The 25,835-nt window shown below is 42.5% G+C and overlaps 1 protein-coding gene across 4 annotated transcripts; it reads left to right on the forward strand.

Annotated features, from left to right (window-relative positions):
- Positions 1 to 1,305: 1,305 nt before the first annotated feature.
- ndor1 (NADPH dependent diflavin oxidoreductase 1) lies at positions 1,306 to 14,668 on the forward strand. 4 transcript variants are annotated; one of them, XM_061725964.1, is made up of 15 exons: positions 1,306 to 1,356; positions 2,797 to 2,936; positions 4,932 to 5,009; positions 5,147 to 5,244; positions 6,134 to 6,232; positions 6,310 to 6,411; positions 7,425 to 7,625; positions 8,125 to 8,252; positions 8,322 to 8,533; positions 10,801 to 10,908; positions 10,982 to 11,096; positions 12,942 to 13,088; positions 13,167 to 13,285; positions 14,253 to 14,347; positions 14,430 to 14,668. In XM_061725964.1, exons 2-15 carry the CDS (start codon positions 2,802 to 2,804, stop codon positions 14,575 to 14,577), a joined length of 1,785 nt encoding a protein of 594 aa, XP_061581948.1. In that variant the 5' UTR covers positions 1,306 to 1,356; positions 2,797 to 2,801; the 3' UTR covers positions 14,578 to 14,668. The 4 variants fall into 4 exon arrangements, with proteins under 4 accessions (XP_061581948.1, XP_061581946.1, XP_061581947.1 ...); XM_061725962.1 differs by having other exon boundaries at positions 1,338 to 1,585; XM_061725963.1 differs by having other exon boundaries at positions 1,338 to 1,507.
- The last annotated feature ends 11,167 nt before the right edge of the window (positions 14,669 to 25,835 follow it).

The raw sequence follows: 25,835 nt of genomic DNA on the forward strand, positions 1-25,835 counted from the left end.
CTAAAAAGTATACTTGAGTTCGGCACACTTTTGAGTAAATATCAGTAGTATGCATTAATTCGGACATACTATTAAGAGCGCACACGTCACTTCCTGCCCTTGGGAGGGGGGGGGGGGGGGGGGGTTGTTACCATGGTAACAACTCCTGTCACAGCAGCAGCAGTAGCAGCTGTTACCATGGTAACAGCAGCAGTAGCAGCACCGCTCCACTCTTTCCCGTTTATCCTGGCCCAAACAAGATGACATATCATATTATTATATACGAATATAATATTATTATACTTAATATTATACTTATAACATATACGTATCACTTAGCAACCAAACACTGCTGCATTGCATTGTGGGAAGTTTCTGCTCGGCTAGTGTCCATCAATCTACAATAAAAAAAATACTCCGGAATGAGTATGGATAGTGCATACTATTGAGTACTGTACGTTCTAATGTTTCAGACACACTAAAAAAATCTTGCATACTCATTTTGCATACTCATTGGGGTGGAAGTTTGCAATTTCGGACGCAATGCATGCTGGATATTTTGTTGATGTCAGAAAATGACATCACGGTGAAAAAGGGTGCAATGTATGCAGAATATTCCGTTCTTAAGCACCTTTTCAACAATATTTTGGTGTACATGAGTTTAATATAGCTGTGTAAGAAAAAAGGGAAAGATAAATTTAATCTAAAAACGTACTTGAGGTAAAAAGGTTTATAAAGACATTTAGCTGCCTATGTCGTGCCAAAAAGTGATTGCCTGCCAGAATCTGATTGCTGGCCGTGGGAGCGCGCACAGCAGCCCGTTGAGCAATTTTCAGATTATGAAGCTCAAGAATGAGATCAAGTCATATTTAGGCAGAAAAAACTTTTCATTAACTGTATTTGGCCTTCAATCAATTTTTGGCAGGTGAAAATACTTATTTTGTGTTGTACTGGTCCTTTAAAAGATCCTGTGAGCTCTAGTGTTTATATTATGAAGCTCAAGAATGAGATCAAATCATATTTAGGTAGAAACAACCTTTCATCAACTGTATTTGACCTTCAATCAATTTTTGGCAGGTGAAAAGACCCATTTTCAGGGGAGAAATCAGATTCTGGCAGGCAATCACTTTTTGGCACGACTCCTATACTCTCTGTAAGTCTGTATTTACTAAGCACCACCACGACTAGAGGATTTTTAATTGTGTTTTTACGCTGAAAGAACAACAAAAACGGGCGGAAATGGAATCAAAGTAGGTTTGATCTTCTAAAATTGACACCCTATGTTTATTATGAAACCACATTCTACGACTTTTCCTGCTGGGCTTTGGACGCACCGTCCGCGCAAGAGCCAATGAGAGACGCCTTCACTGACCTGCCGTAAAGTGTGGCGTTTCTGTTATTGAACTACATCTGATGTTCTCGCTTTAATTTAAGTTTAAATAGCAAGATTTTGATCGATTTAATCATAGTTTATGGCAGAAATTAATCCGAGGGTTTGGATTTTATTGAAGAGTTGTACAAAAGGAAGGTAAAGGCGAATAGAAACCAATGTTGTTGTCGGTTTAGCTTCCTGCCGGCGGCTCCGAGTAATTTCTGAAGGTCTCACGTAAGTTAAGTCGATAACGTGAATTAAATAAAGTAAATAAAGTCAGTAAAGCCTTTATTTTCATTGTACATCCGGTATAAACCGAGATTGGGAGTCGTCCATCCGCGATTGTGGTCGCTACCGTTCACGCAACCGTGAGAGGACGTAAAGCCTGATTTATGGACCTGCGTTAAATCGACGCAGAGCCTACGGCGTAGGTTCTGCGTCGGTGTAACGCGGAACCATAAATCAGCCTTAAGTGTATTGTCTTCTGACGCCACAGGCGAATGATGAAGCAATATTTATTTTAAAAACCAGAGACGTTTTATAAACTCCCCCCCCACTCCGGTTGTGTTGCCTGTATCTGTGTCACGTGAGTTTCCCCACTGCCACGCCCCTTTAGGAGACTAACAGCAGCTCCTGAGTCTATTGAGTCCTATGGGAAAAGTGAACGTGAGCACAGATTATTACCAATTCCTTCGCCCCATAGTAACCTAAGTAAATATGGGACCCATTTTTCAAAAGCCACAAACCTTCTGAACATTCTGACACCAAAATGGCAATTTTCAGACCGACAGATTAGGAGAAAATGAACTTTGTTTGAGACCTGTCTCTGTCTGAGCAACACACTCTCGCGAGATTTGGCTCTCATAGCTCTCCTCTCTGGTGGTGCTGATCATAGACTATATATATATATATATATATATATATATATATATATATATATATATATATATGTATATGTATATGTATGTCTATGGTGCTGATTCAGAGCCGTCGGTCACTGCAGAACCACAGACATATATATAGCCTTTATATATCTATGTGCAGAACTGCCAAAGTCGTTTTCCCATCGGATAAACTGAAATTTAAAATTAAAATAAAACTTGCTTCTTTGCTTAATATTACTGTTATTGTTATTATTGAAGTCTTTTTGGAAGGAAAAAAAGAATATTAGACTGATCCGATGATCTTGTACTGGGTTGATATCAGACATTAAAGTAGCAGTTAAAAAAAAACGAGCGGCAAAATAAGGCGCAAATATTAAAGTTGTACTGTATCTAGTGTTGTATGTTGGACGTTCACAACACTTCCAAAACGATGTGGGGAGAGGGGCGACCACGCCCACTTAGGAGACAGGACGTGTATACCATTGGCAGTAACGGTAATGCGTGATCTTCTGTATAGAGTATCTTTGACTATACTAATGTTCGTGCCTCTGGCTGTTCCAGCCATCATGCCGGAGCCGGCGCTGCTCGTCCTGTACGGGAGCCAGACCGGGACGGCCCAGGACACGGCCCGGACCGTCGGCCGCCAGGCGCAGAGACGGCACATGCGCGTCCGCGTGGCGTCACTGGACGACTACAACGTGGTGAGTGAAGGCTGCGTCCGAAATCCTACACTTCCACCCTAATGAGTATGCAAAATGAGTATGCAAAATTTTTTAGTGCGTCCGAAACATTAGTACGTACTCAATAGTATGTACTATCCATACTCATTCTGGAGAAATGTTTTAGTGTGGATTGATGCGGTGCGTCCAAAATGCCATACTAAACAGTATATACTAAAAAGTATACTTAAATTCGGCACACTTTGAGTAAATATCAGTAGTGTGCATTAATTGGGACGTACTACTCAGAGCCACACGGCACTTCCTGCCGTTGGGAGGGGGAGTTGTTACCATGGTAACCTGTCACAGTAGCAGCACCGCTCCGCTCTTTCCCGTTTATTCTGGTCCAAACAAGATGACATTATATAATATCATTATATACGCACTAAAAAATCTTGCATACTCATTAGGGTGGAAGTATGCAATTTTGGACGCAGCCATGGACACTAGCTAAGCAGAAACTTCCCACAATGCAATGCAGCGGTGTTTGGTTGCTAAGTGATACGTATATGTCAGTATAATATTAAGTATACTAATGTTATTATAGAATATTAATATTATAATATTCGTATATAAAAATATTATATAATGTCATCTTGTTTTGGCCAGGATAAACGGGAAATATCGGTGTGCTGCTACTGCTGCTGTTACCATGGTAACAGCTGCTACTGCTGCTGTTACCATGGTAACAGCTGCTACTGCTGCTGTGACATGTCACTTCCTCCCAACGGCAGGAAGTGACATGTGGCATACTACTGGTACATACACTCAAAAGTGTGCCGAACTTAATTATACTTTTTCGTATATATACTGTTTAGTATGGCATTTTGGACGCACTGCTTTTGTTTATAAAGTCAGGGCCAAATTGACCAAATTGACCCTGCCCAAATTGGGGCCCTAAGCGAAATGTTATTTGGAGGCCCCCCCGCCTTCAAACCTCTCCCCATCCCAAATGTATCATTGGTACAGAATGACCGTATTGTGGCAGGATGAAGCTCGACTCCAGAGCTTGGTCAACAAGCCTTTATTCCAGACAACGGAATCACAGCTGACAACTGGGCTGACAACTGACAGTGTAACTAAGCAACCATAAATCTCCCCGTGACCACGGCCCCTTCCCTACAGTCCTGATGGGTGCCAGCTCCGTAATCGTGTCCGCCACAGTATCACAACATGCCATTTAACTTCACGACCCGTCAATAATAACAAATGTATGGTAGATAAAGTAGTTTGACTGTATGAGTCAAATGAAATAAAATAAAAAAATCAAGCTGAAATAATACATAAATAAAAAACTTAAAACTGAAGTACACAAATCACAAATAGCCATCAGTTACTCATCAAAATAAAGTTACTTCCACCACCTCAACCCCCCACAAAAAACTGAAAGCTGGTCTTGCAGGTCTGAAATCAGAGCTAAACACGCACGTATTTTTACACTTTTACAGATGGACATTTATCTCATTAAAAATAGTCACTTAATCACTTAAACGTCAGTTACGTCACCGCTAACGTCAGTTAGCTCTTTCATAACTCTGCCCCCCTCTTTAATAACTCCGCCCCCTGCTTACATCAGCACTTCTTTCCTCTAACCTTGTGTTTTTTTTTAATACTGCAGATATAATTAAGTCAGAATCCACTTCCACATCTACGGAAAAGTATTAGGGCCAGGAAGGACAAAAATAAGAACAATATTTTAGAGGAGGAAGATTTTGTTTTCATGCAAACTTCGAGAAAAAAGTCAATGATGAGAAAAAAGTGGAAATTTCGAGATTAATGTTGAAATACAATTTCGAGAAAGAAGTCGAGATGTCGCCTTTATTAACGAAATGTTGACTTTATTCTTGAAATTGTATTTCAACATTAATCTCGACATTTCGACTTTTTTCTCGAAGTGCACAATAAAAAAAATGTCCCCTCTCAAATATTTTTGTATGCTGCATGGCCCTAATACTCTGATCTCCTTCCGTGTAACAGGCCGAGCTGATCTCGGAGTCCCTGGTGGTCTTCGTGTGTTCCACCACGGGACAAGGAGAAGCTCCGGACAACATGAAGGTAACACAAACGGAGAAACACGCCCCACATGGAGGGATTTCCCAACCCAAACAGTCACATGATTCCTTCCTTCCTTCCTTCCTTCCTTCCTTCCTTCCTTCCTTCCTTCCTTCCTTCCTCCCTCCCTCCCTCCCTAGAACTTCTGGAGGTTCCTCTTCAGGAAGTCCCTCCCCGGGGACTCGTTGAGCTGCCTGGACTGCGCCGTGCTCGGCCTGGGTGACTCCTCCTACCCCAAGTCCGTAAATATCGCACTTCATCGTTTATTAATTTTTATTGTTTATTGTTGGCTTTATCTCGTACGGAAGAGTATTATATTAGGGCCATGCAGGAGAAAAAATATTTGAGAGGGGAAGATTTTTTTTTATTGTGCACTTCTAGAAAAAAGTTGAGATTAATGTTGAAATACCATTTTAAGAAAAAAGTTGAAATGTCGAGAATAATGTTGAAATACAATTTTGAGAAAAAAGTCGAAATGTCGAGATTAATGTTGAAATACAGTTTCAAGAATAAAGTCAACATTTCGTGAATAAAGTTGAAATGTTGAGAAAAAAGGCGAAATTTTGACTTTATTCACGAAATTTCAACTTTATTCGAAATTGTATTTCAACATTAATCTCGACATTTCGACTTTTTTCTCAACATTTCAACTTTTTTTTCGAAGTGCACTATAAAAAAAATCTTCCCCTTTCTTCACTGCAAAAACTCAAAATCTTAACAAGAATATTTGTCTTATTTCTAGTTAAAATGTCTAATTTTTAGTCAAAAAAAATCTCATTACACTTTAAAAAAGACTCATCACTGGAAAAAACAACAATTTTCACCTGTTTCAAGTAGATTTTCACTTAAAATAAGTAGAAAAATCTGCCAGTGGAACAAGATTTTTTTGCTTGTAATGAGAAGATAAAACTTGTCCCACTGGCAGATTTTTCTACTTATTTCAAGTGAAAATTTACTTGAAACAGTTGAAAATTGTCAAATAACAAGTTATTTTTCTGGTAATGACTCTTGTTTTAAGTGTAATGAAATTTTTTGACTAAAAATGAGACATTTTAACTAGAAATAAGACAAATATTCCTGGTAATATTTTGAACTTTTGCAGTGTTCACTCGTTCTTCTATTGCTAGGTTTAATTTCGTGGCCAAGAAGCTCCACAAGCGCCTGCAGCAGCTCGGCGCCAACATGCTCACGCCGGTGGGGTTGGCGGACGACCAGCACGACGTCGGGTGGGTTTTTAACTTCTGGTTTTATGTTGTGTAAAAGCTCCATGTTACATCTTCCATCTTGTTTTTTTTTGACACAGGCAGGATGCGGTGATTCGGCCGTGGCTAGCTGCGTTTTGGGCCGCCGCCGCGGCCCTGCACCCGTCGCTGGCCGCCATCGCCCCGCTGAGGGACGACCAACCGTGAGTGTTCACGTCTTAAAAAGTCTCAAATAAATCTCTTAATTGGTCTGAAATCTTGATCCAAGGGTCTTTAGGGTTGCCAGGTTGGGCAGGTTTCAGCCCAATTGGGCTGGAAAATAGATATTTGGGCTGCTTTTCCTGGTTTTTACTAAATATTTAGGGGAAGTTATGAACAATTCAGCGTTTTAACATAGAGAATGGATGATTCGGGCTGGTTTTTCGTCATTTCGGCGGGTTTTACAACACGTTTGGGCTGGAACCTGTCAGATCTGGCAACCTCGACCTCAGCGCTGGGTTCCTTAGTGAAAATTGTCTTAACAAGTTTTAAATCTCGATCCAAAGGTATTAATATTTGAATCTTAACCATTAAAAAGTTGATTTCATTGTTTTGAGGAGAATCTCCTACATCTGTGTTGTCCGGTTGGGCAAGTTTCAGCCCAATTGGGCTGAAAAATATAGATTTGGGCTCCTTTTCCTGGTTTTTACTAAATATTCAATAGAAATGATCAACAAATAATTTAATTATTGACTGACGTACTGACGAACGTAGAGAATGTTTGATTCGGGCTGGGTTTTCATCATTTTGGTGGGTTTTACATCACGTTTGCGCTGGAACCTGTCAGATCTGGCAACCTCGACCTCAATTTAGTTTGAAAATGGTATAAAAAAAGTCTTGAATCTCAACCTAAGGATCTTAATTTTAGAATCTTAATCATTAAAAAGTTGATTTCATCCTTTTGAGTAGAATGTCCTAAATCTGTGTTGCCAGGTTGGGCAAGATTCAACCCAATTGGGCTGAAAAATGTATCTTTTTGGGCTGGTTTTCCTCGTTTTTACTGAATGTTTAGGGAAAATTATCAACAAATAATTAATAATTTAAGGTTTTAATATAGATAATGTTTGATTCGGGCTGGTTTTTCAGTATTTCGGTGGGTTTTACATCACGTTTGAGCTGGAACCTGTCAGATCTGGCAACCTCGAACAAACCTGTAGACGCCCTGTAATTGTCGCAGACTTCCCCCGACGTACACGTTCCACTTCCTGGATGCCGGGACGGACGGCGCGGACGAGCGACCGCGGCTGGGGATGGGGCCAACATCCCGGGGGCCACGCCCCTTCCCCGCCAGGATGACGTCCAACCGACGAGTGACGGCAACGTCGCACTTCCAGGATGTGCGACTCATAGACTTTGACATCACCGGGTCCGACATCGAGTACGTCACCCCGAACGCTTCTACACTTTGCCACATATTTTTAGACTTTGACATACTTTAAAAAAACGTTAAAACCGTAGTAGTAGTAGTAGTAGTAGCAGCAGTATTAGCAATAGTAGTAGCAGTAATAACAGCAGTATAAGCAATAGTAGTAGCAGTAATAGCAGCATTAGTAGTAGTAGCAGTAGCAGCAGTAGTAGCAGTAGCAGCAGTAGTAGTAGTAGTAGCAGCAGTAGCAGCAGTAGTAGCAGCAGTAGCAGCAGTAGTAGTAGCAGTAGTAGTAGCAGCAGTAGTAGTAGCAGTAGTAGTAGTAGTAGTAGCAGCAGTAGTAGCAGCAGTAGTAGCAGCAGTAGTAGCAGCAGTAGTAGCAGTAGTAGTAGTAGCGGCAGCAGTAGTAGTAGCAGTAGCAGTAGTAGTAGTAGTAGCAGTAGCAGTAGTAGCAGTAGCAGTAGTAGCAGCAGCAGTAGCAACGTTAAAACCCGATGATGTCGTTTGGCAGATATTCCGCCGGGGACGTTGTGATGATGCGTCCGTGCAACGCGCCGGAGGATGTGGAGCTCTTCTGCCAGCTACTCGGGTTGGATCCAGGGGCCAGATTTACCCTCAAGGCCACGGGCGATGCAGCAGGTAGCCGTTTGGACATTTTCCCGGTTCTTAGCGACGCTGACCAGTAACAATGTGGAAATGTCTGTGAAGTTCCAGAGAGTCTACCTCAGCCCTGCTCGGTGCGCTACCTGGTGGAATGCTACCTGGATATCGCCGCGGTGCCTCGGCGCTCCTTCTTTGAGCTGCTGGCCACGATGGCTAGCAACGAGCTGGAGGCGGAGAAGTTGCTGGAGTTCAGCTCGGCGGCGGGTCAGGATGAGCTGCACAGCTACTGCAACCGGCCCAGACGCACGGCGCTGGAGGTAGGAAGTAGTAGTAGTAGTAGTGGTGGTGGTACTAGTAGTAGTGGTGGTAATAGTAGTAGCAGTCATAGCAATAGTCGTAGCAGTATTAGCAATAGTAGTAGCAGTAATAGTAGCAGTATTAGCAATAGTAGTAGCAGTAATAGCAGCAGAAGTAATAGTAGCAGTATTAGTAATAGTAATAGTAGTAGCAGTAGTAGCAGTCATAGCAGTAAGTAGTAGTAAGAGTAATAGCAGCAGTATTAGTAATAGTAGTAGCAGTAATAGCAGCAGTAGTAATAGTAGTAGCAGTAGAAGTACTGTAGTAGTAGTAGTGGTAGCAGTAGCAGTCATAGTAATTAGGGCTGCAACGATTCGTCGACGTTGTCGACAAAAATCGATAATCAAAATTGTCGACAATGAATTCCATTGTCGACAATTGTCGCCAGACGTGTTTTTCCAACGGAGTGAGGCGTCTCACTTCAATACAATCTCTGCCGAGAGTCGCGCATGCGCGCTAGCGTCTCTGCCGAGCGGTAGCGTGTAAACAATAATGACGGCGTCCCGTCCTGTAGAGCAGCTGCGCGTAACAAAACTTCTAAAGTTTTGGAGCCTTTTAGCCTGGATACGGTAAATAAAAAAATGACTTGCAAGGTTTGCAAAGCAGACCTTGCTTATCACGGGAGCACGTTGGTAATGCACAAGCATTTGAAGAGAGAGCACGTCGGGTCTGGGTGACGAGTTTCAACAAATGATACACCAGTTCAACCCAGAGTACGTCCTGCCATCCAGAACCGATTTCACCCACTTGATAGAGAAAAAATATGAGACGTTTTATTTTATTTTTTATATAACACATTTGCCTGTCCTTAAAAAATGAATAATAATGGACAGAGGTTTATTTATTTAGGGATTTATGTCTATACTTGTCCTTGGTTTTAAATAGGACATTTTATTAACTTTTTGTATGAACAGCGGCAAAGTTGAATAAAATATCTACAGGACTGTCTCAGAAAATTAGAATATTGTGACAAAGTTCTTTATTTTCTGTAATGCAATTAAAAAAAAAAAAAAAAATGTCATACATTCTGGATTCATTACAAATCAACTGAAATATTGCAAGCCTTTTATTATTTTAATATTGCTGATTATGGTTTACAGATTAAGATTCCCAGAATATTCTAATTTTTTGAGATAGGATATTTGATTTTTCTTAAACTGTTAGGCATGATCAGCAATATTAAAATAATAAAAGGCTTGCAATATTTCAGTTGATTTGTAATGAATCCAGAATGTATGACATTTTTGCATTACAGAAAATAAAATACTTTATCACAATATTCTAATTTTCTGAGACAGTCCTGTATTTTTCATTGAAGTTCCATCTTTCTTGTGTTTATTATCATTTGCCACATAATTAAAGCGACATACTAAATTTAAGAAAAAATTACTAATTATCCGATTAGTCGACTAATCGTTTCAATAATCGGTGACTAGTCGACTATTAAAATAGTCGTTAGTTGCAGCCCTAATAGTAATAGTAGTAGCAGTAATAGTAGCAGTATTAGCAATAGTAGTAGCAGTAGAAGTAATCGTAATAGTAGTAGCAGTAATAGTAGCAGTATTAGTAATAGTAGTAGCAGTAATAGCAGTAGTAGTAGTAGTAGCAGCAGTAGCAGTAATAGTAGCAGTAATAGTAATAGCAGTAAGTAGCAGCAGTAGCAGTAATAGTAGCAGTAATAGCAGTAGTAGTAATAGTAGCAGTAATAGTAGCAGTAATAGTAGCAGTAATAGCAGTAGTAGCAGCAGTAGTAGTAATAGTAGCAGTAATAGTAGTAGCAGTAGTAGCAGCAGTACAAGTAATGGTAATAGCAGTAGTAGCAGCAGTAGCAGTAATAGTAATAACAGTAGTAGTAGCAGTAGCAGTAATAGTAGCAGTAATAGTAATAGCAGTAGTAGCAGCAGTAGCAGTAATAGTAATAGCAGTAGTAGCAGCAGTAGCAGTAATAGTAATAGCAGTAGTAATAGCAGTAGCATTAATAGTAGCAGTAATAGTAGCAGCAGTAGTAGCAGCAGTAGCAGTAATAGTAGCAGTAATAGTACTAGCAGCAGTAGCAGTAATAGTAGTAGCAGCAGTAGCAGTAAGGACTTGTAAGTGTGAACCCTGCCATATTGTTGTTATCTGGTCGACCCACCAGGAACTGCTTCATTAGTTCTAGCAGGAACCAGACCTGTAAACAGTGGTGTCTCTTTCCATCTCCTTGTGTAACGTGGTGTCATGGCTCCAGGTCCTGGCAGACTTCCACCACACCGCCAGAGACCTGAACCCGGACCACCTCCTCGACCTCTTCCCCGAGATCCAGCCCCGCTCCTTCTCCATCGCCTCCTCCCCCAAGGTACCCCCTCCCCCAACAACTCAGCGTCCTATCATGTGCCAGAGAACTAATCCCAACCAACCGTGCTCCTCAGGCTCACCCGGGCCGGCTACAGGTTCTGGTGGCGGTGGTCCAGTACCAAACCAAACTCCACAAACCACGAAGAGGCCTCTGCTCCACTTGGTTAGCCTCACTGGACCCCACACGAGGTATTATTGAATCAAACATGCCTCAGGTTCTGCACAGTAGCGGTAGCAGTAGTGGCATTAGTAGCATGAGTAGTAGCGGTAGCAGTATTAGCAGTTGTAGTAGTAGTAGTAGCATTAGTAGTAGCAGTAACAGCAGTAGTATCAGTAATGGTAGCAGCAGTAATATTAGCATTAGCAGTCGTGGTCATGGAAACGCTGGTTCTGGCTCCTTCCTGCAGGGAAGATGTAGTAGTAGTAGCAGTAGCGGTGTCACGAGTAGCAGCAGTAGTAGTAGTAGTAGTGATAGTGGTAGTAGCAGTAATTGTAGTAGAAGTAGCAACAGTAGTAGTAGTAGCAGTAGAAGTAGTACTAGTAGTAGCAGTAGTAGCAGTAGCTGTAATAGTAATAGTAGTAGTAGTAGCGGTAGTATTATCAATAATAGAAGCACTAGCAGTAGTAGTAGTAATAGCAGTAATAGTAGTAGCAGTATTAGTAATAGCAGCAGTAGCATTAGTGGTATCAATAATAGAAGTAGTAGCAGTAGGAGTAGTAGCGGTGTCAGTAGTAGCAGGAGTAGCAGTAGTAGTAGTAGTATAATTAGTAGTAGCAGTTGTAGTAGTAGCAGTAGTAGTTGTAGTGGTAGTAGTAGTAATAGTAGTAGAAGTAGCAACAGTAGTAGTAGTAGCAGTAGAAGTAGTACTAGTAATAGCAGTAGTAATAGCAGTTGCAGTAATAGTAGTAGCAGTAGTAGTAGCTTTAGTAGTATCAATAATAGAAGTAGTAGCAGTAGTAATAGTAGCAGTAGCAGTAGTAGTAGTAGTAGTAATAGTAGCAGTAACAGTAGCAGTAGAAGTAGTAGCAGCAGTAGTAGTAGTAGTAATAGTAATAGTAGCAGCAGCAGTAGTAGTAGTAATAGTAATAGTAGCAGCAGCAGTAGTAGTAGTAATAGTAGCAGTAGCAGTAGTAGTAGTAGTAGTAGTAGTAATAGTAATAGTAGCAGCAGTAGTAGTAGTAATAGTAATAGTAGTAATAACAGTAGTAGCAGTAATAGTAATAGTAGCAGTAGCAGTAGTAGTAGTAATAGTAATAGTAGCAGCAGCAGTAGTAGTAGTAATAGTAATAGTAGCAGCAGCAGTAGTAGTAGTAATAGTAATAGTAGCAGCAGCAGTAGTAGTAGTAGTAGTAGTAATAGTAATAGTAGCAGTAGTAGTAGTAATAGTAATAGTAGCAGTAGCAGTAGTAGTAGTAATAGTAGCAGTAGCAGTAGTAGTAGTAGTAGTAGTAGTAATAGTAATAGTAGCAGCAGTAGTAGTAGTAATAGTAATAGTAGTAATAACAGTAGTAGCAGTAATAGTAATAGTAGCAGTAGCAGTAGTAGTAGTAGTAGTAATAGTAATAGTAGCAGCAGCAGCAGTAGTAGTAGTAGTAGTAATAGTAGCAGTAGCAGTAGTAGTAGTAGTAGTAGTAGTAATAGTAGCAGTAGCAGTAGTAGTAGTAGTAGTAATAGTAATAGTAGCAGCAGTAGTAGTAGTAATAGTAATAGTAGTAATAACAGTAGTAGCAGTAATAGTAATAGTAGTAGTAGCCGTAATAGTAATAGTAGTAGTAGTAGTAGCAGCAGTAGTAGTAGTAGCAACAGTAGTAGTAGTAACAGTAGCTTTAGCAGCAGCAGTCATCGTCATGGAAACACTGCTTGCATCATGGCTCCTCCCTGCAGGGGAGATGTAGCATTAGCAGTAGCAGTAATAGTAATTGTAGTCATCATGGAAACGCTGCTCCTGGCTCCTCCCTGCAAGGGTGGTGTAGCAGTAGCAGTAGCAGTAATAGTAATAGCAGTCGTCATGGAAACGCTGCTCCTCCCTGCAGGGGACGTCCACGTTCCCCTCTGGGTGAAGAAGGGAACTCTCAGGTTCCCCCGGGACCAGGACACCCCGGTCATCATGGTCGGCCCGGGGACCGGAGTGGCCCCGTTCCGGTCGGTGCTCCACGAGAGGCTCGCCGAGGGGAAAACCGGTCAGTTCTTATCACAATCAGCTCCTCCATCCTTCTGTTTTCAGATTCGTTTTATCTTTTTTTTGTGCTAATCTTTAGCCAACGTGCTTTTCTTCGGCTGCCGCTCCGAGAACAAGGACTTCTACTTCCAATCGGAGTGGGAGGACATGGTGGAGGCGGGACATCTGAAGCTCTTCACCGCGTTTTCTCGAGACCAGGTCAATGTTTTATCATCTCAGGGTGGCTAAATGTTTAAGTTTGAGACTTTTTAAGAGCGTTTTTCAAAGAAAATTGAAGAAACCTGAGGTCGAGGTTGCCAAATCTGACAGGTTCCAGCTCAAAACGTTACGTAAAACCCGCCAAAATGATGAAAAACCAGCTTGAATCAAATATTCTCTACATTAAAACCCTAAATTTTAAATTATTTTTGAATAATTTCTCCTAAATATTTAGTAAAAACCAAGAAAAGCAGCCCAAATATACATTTTTCAGCTGAAACTTGCCCAACCTGCCAACACAGATTTAGGAGATTCTCCTCAAAACGATGAAATCAACTTTTTAATGATTAAGATTCAAAAATTAAGACCCTTGGATCAAGATTTAAGACTTTTTAATACCATTTTCAAACTAAATTGAGGTCGAGGTTGCCAGATCTGACAGTTTCCAGCCCAAACGTGACGTAAAACCCGCCAAAATGATGAAAAACCAGCTTGAATCAATCATTCTCTACACTAAACCCCTAAATTATTAGAAATATTTAGTAAAAACCAGGAAAAGCAGCCCAAATCGATATTTGCCTAATCTGGCAACACAGTCTCATGTAGCAGATGCTACCAACCAACCAAGCGATGTGTTGCCAGATTGGGCAAATTTCAGCCCAATTGGCAACCCAGATTTAAGATTTAGGAGATTCTGCATCTGTGTTGCCCGATTGGGCAAATTTCAGCCCAATTGGGCTGAAACCCGCCCATCTGTGTTGCCAGATTGGGTAAATTTCAGCCCAATTGGCAACACAGATTTAAGATAAAGGAGATTCTCAATCTGGATTGCCAGGTTGGACAAATTTCAGCCCAATTGGGCTGAAACTTTTGATCTGGCAACCCAGATTTAGTATATTCTAAATCTGTGTTGCCAGATTGAGCAAATTTCCGCCCAGACCCTGAAGTTTTGCTCCCATCCGTCCAGGAGGAGAAAGTGTACGTCCAGCACCGGGTCCAGGAGAACGCCGCCCTCCTGTGGGACCTGATTTCCAAGAAAGGAGCCTGCGTCTACATCGCTGGGTGAGTCTCAGTCCTTTTTCTCTTCCTCTTTCTAATCTCACGTTCATGTCAACTTCACACGTGAGGTTTGTCTTTGCAACAGAAACGCGCAGCAGATGCCGGCCAGCGTCTGCGACGCTCTGACGGAGGCGTTCCGGCGGGAGGGCGGCTTGTCCCAGGAGGACCATGCTGAGGAGATGCTGACGGCCATGGAGAAGACGGGCCGGCTGCAGAGGGAGACCTGGTCCTGAGCCGCTGCCCTGCTCCTCCTCATGCTGCAAATGCTGCATTTCTGCTCAGTCGTACTTTGATGTTTATATTAAATCATACTGAGGAGCCAAAGAGACTCCATATCTGGAGCGTCTGCGTCTTTTTCAATCCTTTTAGGACAATTTTGAGTTACAATTCTTGGCTCCAGGGCTGAAACTTGCCCAACCTGGCTACCCAGATTTAGGAGATTCTCCTCAAAACGATGAAATCAACTTTTTAATGATTAAGTTTCAAAAATGAAGACCCTTGGACTCCTAGCGTCGACTCCTCCTCCAATAGGATGACCACTAACTCTAAAGTTGTGAATGTGATTAACATGTTTTTAAGCGAGTATGGCGTGTCTGATGTGTGGCGACGCCTCAACCCAAACACTTGCGGATATTCATTCTTCTCCCCAGTTCATCATTCATTTTCCCGCATAGACTATTTTCTGGTCGACAATAAACTATTACCAATCATTCAGGACTGCAGCTATCAAGCAAGGGTAATCTCGGATCACTCACCCCTCTTACCGATTATCAAGTTTATGAACAATTCTGCCTCTCGCCACCTTGGAGACTAAACTCCCGCCTTCTTTCTTTCTTCTTTTCTTGCTGACCATGTTGAATTTATTTTTGAGCAGATAGATTTTTTCATTAAAACAAATGCAACCTCTGACACTAATCATAGCATCTTATGGGTGACATTCAAGGCTTACATGAGAAGGCAATTAATCTTGCGTGTAGCATTTGAAAAGCGTAAGCGCTCTTCCACTCTTACTAGTCTCACCGACCGCATTCTGGAACTGGAGAATGACCATGTTTGCTCTCCATCGCCTGATCTCTATAAGGAGATACTTCTTATTAAGTCAGAGTTTGATAACCTTTCCACTACACAGGCAGAAGACATGCTTATTAAGTCCAGCCACAACGTTTACGAATATGGTGAGAAGCCGAGCAGACTGCTAGCTCACCAGCTCAGACAATCGTCTGCCTCACGTCTTATCCCAGAAATTAGCACAAGCAATGGCCTAACCCGTGATCCCCTTAAAATAAACAACGCCTTTCGGAATTTTTATGTATCATTGTACACTTCGGGGCAAAACCCCAGTCTTGAAGATTTGTACAAGTTTCTTGAAAATCTTCCTATACCAGTAGTGGCCGCTGATACTTCTGCAGCTCTTGATAGCCCAATCACTTTGAGAGAGGTATGCAAAGTGGGAAAAGTCCCGGGCCCAATGGTTTCCCCGTCGAATTTTAAAAAAAAAATTCTATAAAGCTGTCTCCTCTCCTTCTTAACATGTATAATGAGTCCCTTGATGCAGGCATTCTGCCCAGGACGCTACGTGTAGCCCAAATCTCTCGTCTCCTTAAGAAGAACGAGGACCCTCACTGCTGCGGTTGTTATCATCCAATTTCTTTATTAAATGTTGATGTGAAGATCCTTGTGAAGATCCTTGCCCACCGCTTGGAGAGTTCTACCGAACATCATATCCGCTGATCAGTCAGGCTTCATTAGGGATAGATTTTCTTTTTACAATGTGAGACGGCTGTTCAACATTATTTATAACACTTCAACCTTGTTTACCCCTGAACTGTTAGTTTCCTTAGATGCCGCAAAGGCTTTTGATAGGGTAGAATGGAGGTTCTTATTTTATACCCTTGAAAACTTTGGCTTTGGCGAAAGGTTTGTGTCTTGGATTCGGCTATTATACACATCTCCAGCCGCATCAGTTCGCACCAACAACACTTCCTCTAGTTATTTTTGCGTAGGTCGCGGCACAAGACAGGGATCTCCCCTTTCGCCATTGCTTTTCGCTATTGCCATCGAACCCCTATCTCTGGAACTTCGTCATAACACACTAATTGCGGGTATCCGTAGGGAGGGTGTGGAGCAGAAAGTTTCACTTTATGCTGATGACATGCTCCTGTACATCTCTGACCCTGCCAACTCTCTACCTCATGTTTTTAGCATCCTAGAACAATTTCATGCTCTTTCGGGCCATAAACTAAATTTGCAGAGGAGCGAGTTATTTCCAATTAACGAGGCTGCGCGTCTGTTCCCATTCACTTTTCTCCCCTTTAAGGTCACAGATAAGTTTTTGTATCTAGGTGTTTGTGTTACAGATAAGTTTTCTAAGCTCCTCTCTGCTAATTTTCTTCCCCTAATTGCTCAGACGGAACTTACTCTTAAACGCTGGATGTCTTTACCTTTCTCTGCTGCAGGTCGTATCAACTCAGTGCGGATGAATATTCTCCCTAAGTTCACGTATCTATTTCAATGTGTTCCTATATTCATTCCCAAATCATTTTCATCATCAGGCTTGATGCTATTATTTCCTCTTTCATTTGGAATGGCGGAGCCCCCCGAATTAGGAACACTGGCCAAGGAGGCATGGCTGCGCCAAACTTTTCAGCGTATTACTGGGCATCCAATATCCGTCCGATTGTGCATTGGCTGTATGAAGACCCTGGTGCTGATGCTCCTTCATGGTACACTCTCGAATCTTTGTCATGTCGGCCTTCATCTTTGCCGGCCTTGGTTTACTCCTCTGTCTCTACATCCCTCACAGGAGTCACTAAGAATAAAATAGTTAAATCAACCATGAGGATCTGGACACAGATACGACGACACTTTGGCTGGATATCATTTTCGCTTAAATCCCCTATTCGCTCCAACCATGCTTTTAAACCGTCCTTATCCCATAAAACTTTCACAGAGTGGCAGAATTTGGGTATCTTTTACGATCTTTACTCAGATGACGTTTTTTCATCTTTTGAACAACTCTGCTCTAAATTAATTCTGCCCAAGATGTCAAAATTCTTTCCAGATGTGAGTTCAACTTGCAATCGCTGCAAGTTAATGCTGCCACTCATGCACACATGTTCTGGTCATGTGTTGAACTTGAAGAATTTTGGTCTCTTATTTTTAGAACAATTTCTGATTGCCTTAATAAATGAATTTCTCCGTGCCCATCTATAACCATCTTCGGCATTCCCCCAGATACAATTGTACTTTCAAAGACAGAGGCCGACTGCTTTTGCCACTCTGCTCGCCAGGCGATTAATTTTATTCAAATGGAAGGAAGCGCACCCCCCCACCTTTACTCACTGGATAAGGGATTTACTCTATGTTTTGAAACTAGAGAAAATAAAGCATTCCATAAGAGGCTCTGCTAAAACCTTTTCTAAATTGTGGAACCCTTTCCTGAAACACATTAAAGAAAGTATTCAATTGTCTGCAGTCCCATAATTATTTAATCCTGTCTACCAATTTAAAAACCACCATGCTTCATTTCTTCTGATCCCCATGCACCATGTGTGACAGTGCCTACTTGTGTTTTTTTTTCTTTCTTTCTTGTTAGGGCCCGAGCACTGACAGTACGAAGGCCCTATTGTATCTGTAGGAATTTGTCTCGTTTTTTTTGACGAAATGAGGGACTTTTTTCCCCCTAAACATGCCCAAAAAGTCACCAAATTTTGCACGCAAGCCAGGCCTGGCGAAAAATTTGATATTTTAATGGTTTGCATTAATGGGCGTGGCCTAACGGCTCAACAGCGCCCCCTAGAAAACCTCAAGCCCCACAATACGGTTTGACGTACATGCACGGAAATCGGTACACACCTGTATCATGGCATGACTTAAAGAAAAGTCTCTTGGCGCCATGGCCAAAACCGAACAGGAAGTCGGCCATTTTTAATTAATCGTGTAATTTTGGCGAAATTTATGCCATTCCTTCGGCCGTTAATACGGCTCGAACCGTAACGTGCACCCAGGTGTGTTATACATCAAAATGTGCGTCTCCATCCTGCGACGACGCGCATTACTTTTATCAGTCATTACTTTTCTTTGGCGACGCTAGACGCCAAAAAGCGCGCCCCCCCTTCATCTGACTGGTCCATATTTGATATTACTTTCTGCCATAACTTTTGACTGGTTTGACATAAAGAGTCGTGGGTGGTGTCATCAGACTCGGTTTTGAGTCCTTGAACATAATTTGTGCAAAATAGCCCCGCCCCTTTTTCTGATTGGTCGATATTTGATAGATCCTATTTTCTGCTATAACTTTTGAATGGTTTGACATAAAGACTCGTGGGTGGTGTCATCAGACTCGGTTTTGAGTCCTTGACCTTTATTGGTGGAAATTTGCACGCGTGAGGGCCCGTTCATTGCTGCTTGCAGCTTTAATTTGTTTTGTTGTTGTTATCTCTGACTTTACATTTTGCTGAGGGTATTACTTACTTTATTGTATATACCATGTTTTATATTGTAGTTCATGCATGTTCGGCCTCCTCCTAGATGTTGACCATAATCTTGTTTTTTGTACCTGTCTTTATAAAAAACTGAAAATGTTAATAAACAAAGTTTAAAAAAAAATGTTAACTCTGTGTGAAAATCTCAGCAAAACATATTATACAATGCTTTATACCTAATATGAACCAAGTGGTGCTACCAAAAAAAATTAAAAATCTTGCGGGGCGGAGGGGGCCTGCGGCCCAGGCCCCCTTGGGCCGGGGAGTACCACCCCCCCTGTCCCCCCTGAAGCCCTGCACGTGTATTTTATAAAAGTAACACCATTTTTTACATTGTATATCATTCATAAATGTTGAAACTCATCACACACTACAGATTTTCCATACAATTCAGTAACAAGATATAATAAACACCTTATCTCTAGAGATAAGAGGGCAGCAGTAACAGCTGTTGCTCAAGAAACCGCCTGATCATCTCAAAGGCTGTTCCGGCGGACAACAACATCAGCTATCAGCTTGTGGTGCGGAAGGTTTAGCATCTTCTGATTCCTCTTCAGGGCCTCAGCTGCTGGGCTGCTCCTATGGAAGAACGTGCAAATTCTCCTAATTCTCCCGAACAGTCGAGCAGCATTTGGCAGTTTCAGGGCACGCGAGATTCAACACATGTGCGAAACAGCGAACGTGTAGATATCCTGTAATCTCAACAGCTACGGACATATTCTCTGCGTTGTCAGTAACCACTACTGGCTCTTATTCTGTGAGCTTCCACTCCTCTGTAACCTTCTTAAGCACTTCTGCCATGTGAGCGCCAGTATGACGCTTCGCTCTCTTGCTCCCCCACTTTGTTTTTCTTCTCTCCACTGCAATCCTTTCTTTTCTGCAAAACAATTTCTGGAAAGCAGGACCTGGATACCTTACCACCGGGAGCTTAATTTATGATAGTTACAGAAGACTACCACTTTTATTTAAAACCGTTTTAGTACTCTGTGGGCCCGATTTACTAAGATCCTAAATAAAGAGTACTAAATTGCGTGTGCACTGAAAAAGTTTGCGCGTGCTGTTTGCGTGTGGTTTGCGGGTGATCAACTAAGATTGCGTGCGCAATTGATAACAGGTGCAAACAGCAGTATTTAAATGAGGTGTTGCGTGTCTTAAGGTTTGCGAGCGCAAACTCTGCGCCATGGAGAGTCTGGATGGAATGCACAGTCACAAGTCACAAGCGCAAAATGAAATTTGACGAGTTGGAGTTAGAGATATTAGTGGAAGAGGCAAATAAACACATTCATGAACTACAGCAAAGAAATTTAAACATTACCAAAAGAAACGCAATATGGGAGAAAACCTGCGATAGAATAAATGCAGTTGGTAACACAAAAAACGGAAAAACGTCTGGTTTTTCATATTTCAATTTTAGGCACAGATCAAAAATACGAAATAGAGAAACGGGCCACAGGACCGAATTTGATTTTAATATTGAATTGGTCGGGTTAACGTGACCCCGCGGTGCTCGGCATGATCTGAGGAGAAAAAGACAATCAGAGCTGGAGAGCGCTTTGATTCATCTATTTATGAGTTAAGTTTTTATTCAGATGTCCACAGTATATTGCAAATATTATATATTATATAGCAAACACTGACAGTAAATGTGTGACAGACGGGACCATCATATGGCCGAAAGAAGAGAAGTGTTCAGAACAGCGCACAGAGCGCACACTAAAGGCTGATTTATGGTTCCGCGTCACACCAACGCAGAACCGACGGCGTAGGCTACGCGGCGACGCACACCGCACCGCGACCCTACGCCGTCGATTTAACGCAGAAGCATAATTCAGGCGAAGCTGCAGTCTCTGCGCTGATCCTGACACAGCGGGTCGGAGTGGATTTGGTCATGATGTTTAACCTGTGTTTTGTGATTAATAAGCACGGGTTTTAATTAAATGTAATTTACGAAGGATGATTTCACGTTCAATAAGATAAATAATCAATAAAATACAAAGTTTTGGCACAAAGGCTTGGCCTGCTTGTGGGCGAGTGGAGGGGGGCACAATAAGAGAAGGTGGCAAGATATAAGGCGGAGAACTAAAGAAAAAGTGGCCTTTAATAAAACTTGTGCAACCATTTTTAAAATAGCATGCAGCAGAATAAAGACTCTCTCTCTGCGTATTCTTTGATTTTGGATGTCGCCTCCTTGCCACAATAACAGCAGCAGCAGATTAGCACCTTCCTTTCGAACGTATTAAATACAGACGCAATCACAATACGCGCAATTACTTTCAGGCTCGGTAAATCTCATTGCGCGTGGTAAATGGAGCAATTTGCATCTTCCCCTCCCAGTATTTAGGATTTTTTTTTTTTTTTTTTTTCCCCTTGTCTGCACACATATTAATGATTGATACCATGACGATAGAAACCGAAAGTATATATATGTGCATTATTACTATATTTAATATATATACATATATATACGCATACATATGCGTACACATACATACCCAGTGATTTTTTTTTTTTTTTTTTTTTGGGGGGGGGGGGGGGTGACGACATCCACTGCCAATCCAGGAAGCAGGAACACACGGAAACACACGTCAAGCACTGGAAATCTGCAACAAAAAACCACAAACAAAGCACGAAACCGGCACGGAGCCAACCAAAACAATAACAGCAATCGACCTAAATCTTGAGATCTGATTGCAGGTCTGAGCTAAGCTAGCGCTACCGCTACCTAAACCCAAAAACTAGAGAGCCAGCATGCAGGTGAACAAGCCAGTGTGTGTGTCTATGTGTGTGTGTGTGTGTGTATGTATATGATCATGTGTGTGTGTGTGTGTGTGTGTGTGTGTGTGTGTGTGTGTGTGTGTGTGTGTGTGTGTGTGTGTGTGTGTGTGTGTGTGTGTGTAATAAACCAAACAAAGTTCCACCTGAAGTGTATCTATAGTGGGGGAGGGGGGGAAGCAACCCCGCCACCCGCGAGATCAGAGGCCGACACGGAAGAGACCGGAACCCAGGCCACCGGCAACCCCACAGAGGAGAGAAGTAGGAGGGAGGCAACCCACCGCCTGCGAGCCCCCCCCCCCGGCGGCGGGCGGGGCCCCCGCGGCGCGGGAAGAAGCAGCCAGGGATCCCGCGGCGGCGGACCGCGCCCCAGGCAATCCCCGGCCACCCGGTCCGGGCCGGACACGCGGCCAGGAGGCCCTCACCCTTCAGGCCAACGACCCCCACCCGGCAGGGGGCCAGCCTGCCCGGAGAGAGAGAGCCGCCACGGCCGCCGACACGGCAGGCACACCCGCCCCCCACGAAGTGGCCCTCCAAGACCAGAGGGGCGCCCCGCCGCAGAGGCAGCGGGGGGGACCGGAGACGGGCCCGGAGAGAGGGAACCCCCCAACAAGGCGACACACGTGCAGGCCCGACAACGGAGGGCCCCAGATCCAGGCATCCCATTCATTCATCCATTCACCTATCCGATATCTATACTAATAATAATATGATATACTATACATAATAATAATAATACTAATAATACTAATAATAATAATAATAATAATAATAATAACCATCTTTGTATAATATAATAATGATAAATTATTAAGTTTTGATGTCCTGCCAATGGAGGCCCGAATCCTCCATGGCAGGGCCCTTCCATACCGCATTCTCACCGACACAGACACACAATCACGCACCGTTTCCCCCTCCCCGGAGGGGTCCAGCACCGCCAGAAGGCGCCCCAGGCTGCACGGCGAGCCCCGCCAGGCCCGGGTATCCCGACCCACCTATCCCAGGCCGGTGAGGGAACGCGGGTGATGTGGGACCCCCTCCCGCCCCTGGTGTTGAGTGCATGTGATTAATGCCATAAAAACAGGGAGGGGGGAGGGCCAAGTATCGATTTGACACTGACCCCCCCCCCTCCCCGAGGCCACCCCGGCGGACACCCCAAGGGTCACGGAGTCCCCACATCCGCAGGGGCACTCGGCCCCCGCCCAGCGACGGAAGACCAAGGCAGCAATGCCCCCCCAGCGCAGACAGCCACCCCCCACCCAGGCAGGGCCGGGCCCTCCGAGTGGGACCCCCACGTCCACGGCCCAGCCCCCCCCGGGAGACCCGGAGATGCCCAAGCCACAGCCCCCCGCCCGAGCCCCCCCAGCCACCCCCCCCACCGCCATGAGGCAACCCCCCCCACAGGCCCCCACCGGCCAGGGACAGGGCCCCGCGGCCCCCCCCCACCGCCCCCCAGGGGCCACCGGAGGCCCGCGCCCCAGACCCCCCAAGCCGACCCCCAACCCCAAGGGCTACGAGATCACCACCCCCCCCGCCCCCACTAGGTAACGAAGCCAATAATCGGGGACCACAGAGAGTGCAATTCAGCCGAATGTTGTTCAGTGGAGGCAGACATTATCTCACTACTAATATGATCTGATAAAAGATTCCTAAAATGGTTGATACATAAACTGGATTTTTGTTTCCAATTTACTAGAATGGTTTTCTTTGCGATACATAAGGCAGTGAGAACCCGGTGTGTCCAATTAGGTTCTATTTGAGTGTCTCCCAGGTGACCTAATATACATACCGTGGGGCACACTGGGATTCTGTGGTTGATCCATGTGGATAAATCCTCACAAATCTCCTTCCAGAACCTCTGTACCGGTGTACAGAACCATAAAGCATGCATATAATTATCAGGAGTGTTCTCTGTGCACTGTGAACAGATATTAGAGGTGACAAAGCCCATCTGGAACATCCTTTGTCCAGTATAATGTATTCTATGAAGAACTTTGTACTGTATAAGTTGTAAGTTTGGGTTTTTAGTCATAGTAAACGTATTTAAGCATATTTGTGACCAAGAAAACTGGTCGGTATTCAGAGAGAGATCCGCCTCCCACTTGGAGACCGGGAGAGAGATTGAATCGTCCAGTTTAGACACTAACCTGTAGAGTTTTGATATCAACTTTAGAGTGCTTAGATTCAATAAATCTGTTATCTTAGCGGGAAGTTGTAAATCTAATTGGCTAATTTTGTATGTTTTATTTATTATGGCCTTGAGTTGTTGATACTCTAAAAATGTATTCCTGCTAACTCCGTATTGAACAATAAGTGTATTGAAAGGTACAAACTCTCCTCCTACAATTACGTGCTGTAAATACCGTATTCCTTGATCTCTCCATTGAACGAAATTAACCATCTTTTTATCATTTTTCACAATGTCTGGGTTGTTCCATATGGGTGTACGGTCACATGGAAAAAGTGAAATTTTAGCTACTTTAAGAAATTCCCACCAAGCTGATAAAGTTGTGCTAATATTAATGCTTTTGAAACATTGATGATGTTTGATACTTTGACTAATGAATGGTAACTCTGAGATTTCTAGTTCATTACAAAACACTTGCTCTGAGTCCAGCCATTGACTATCTAAAGGATGATCTTTTGACCATTTTACAATATACTGTAATTTATTGGCTATGAAGTAATACTGAAAATTAGGTAACTCTAAACCTCCATATTCTTTGGATTTTTGCAATGTCTTTAAACTAATACGTGGAGTTTTATTTTTCCACATAAATTTTGAAACATATGAGTCCAACGATTTAAACCAGGAAAGAGGGGGTTTGCATGGTATCATTGAGAAAAAATAATTTACTTTTGGTAAAACCATCATTTTAATGGTGGCTATTCTACCCATGAGCGAGATGGGGAGAGAGCTCCATCTGGAAAGATCATCTTCTATTTTCTTTATAAGCTGAACATGATTTAATTTTATTAACTCTGACAGCCTAGGGGAGATGTTTATGCCTAAATATCTAATGTTTGTAATTGAGTATTGGTTATATTCCTAAAATTGCAGTTAACACACAAAACAGTGGATTTAGACCAATTAATAGAATAATCAGACAGAGATGAAAATCCCTCTATAAGTGCAATTGTCTGTGATAGTGAAGATCGTGAGTTCTGGAGGAAGAGGAGTATGTCATCCGCATAAAGACTTATTTTGTGCTCTAATATTTTGCATTGTATACCTTTAATATTTTGATTTCGTCTAATAGCTGCTGCTAAAGGTTCAATAAATATTGCAAATAATGAGGGAGAGAGAGGGCAACCCTGTCTAGTGCCTCTTTGCAAGGTAAAACTTGTAGAGATTTGATCATTTGTCCTTACACGTGCCTTGGGAGAGCTGTATAATATTTTTATCCAGTCAATGAAAGATTCGCCAAATCCAAATTTATGCAAAGTTGCCAATAGAAACTTTCAATTTACCTTATCAAATGCTTTTTCCGCGTCTAAGGATATAATAGTAGTCTCCTGTTTATTGATACTCGAATAGTCTATAATATTCAATGATCTGCGAATATTAGTAGAGGAATGTCTACCTTTAATGAAGCCTGTTTGATCCGGATGTATAATAGAAGGGGTGACTCTTTTCAGACGTTCAGTAAGGGCCTTGCTAATTATTTTAAGGTCTACATTTATCAATGAAATTGGGCGGTAGCTCGATGGGAGCAAGGGATCTTTGTCCGGTTTTAATAAAAGATTAATATTAGCAGAGTTCATATTTAAGGGTAAGCTTTTATTCTCCCTAGCATTTAGAATCATTTTATAAAATGTTGGTGCTAATATGCTCCAGAATTCCTTATAAAATTCAGCTGGGAAACCATCTGGGCCCGGAGCTTTATTATTGGGCATATGTTGAAGAGCTTCATGGAGTTCTCCTATTGAGAGCGGTGAGTCTAAATTCGTAACCTGTTCCTGATGTAACTTCGGCAGATTAATGTCTCCAAGAAACTCATTAATGGATTGATCAGATGGTTCAATTTGTGACGAGTATAATTTATAGTAAAAGTCTCTAAAGGCTGAATTTATTAAACAGGGATCATGTGTAACTTCCCCAGACTGGTCCTTAATGGATGTTATGGTTGTTTTTTCTTTGTTTATTTTTAGTTGATTGGCTAAGTATTTTCTCGATCTGTTAGCATGTGCAAAGTTTTCCAGGCGAAGCCTTTGTACTAGAAACTGTGTTTTTG

The sequence above is a fragment of the Cololabis saira genome, chromosome 7, assembly GCF_033807715.1.
Source record: "Cololabis saira isolate AMF1-May2022 chromosome 7, fColSai1.1, whole genome shotgun sequence".
In the NCBI taxonomy this organism is placed as follows: domain Eukaryota; kingdom Metazoa; phylum Chordata; class Actinopteri; order Beloniformes; family Belonidae; genus Cololabis; species Cololabis saira.

Excerpts from the sequence above, each read along its gene's own strand:
- ndor1 (XM_061725964.1), top strand. The coding sequence starts at position 2,802 with ATGCCGGAGCCGGCGCTGCTCGTCCTGTACGGGAGCCAGACCGGGACG. Across the intron at positions 10,909-10,981 it reads CCATCGCCTCCTCCCCCAAG|GCTCACCCGGGCCGGCTACA; the intron begins GTACCCCCTCCC and ends CGTGCTCCTCAG. Across the intron at positions 14,348-14,429 it reads GCCTGCGTCTACATCGCTGG|AAACGCGCAGCAGATGCCGG; the intron begins GTGAGTCTCAGT and ends TCTTTGCAACAG.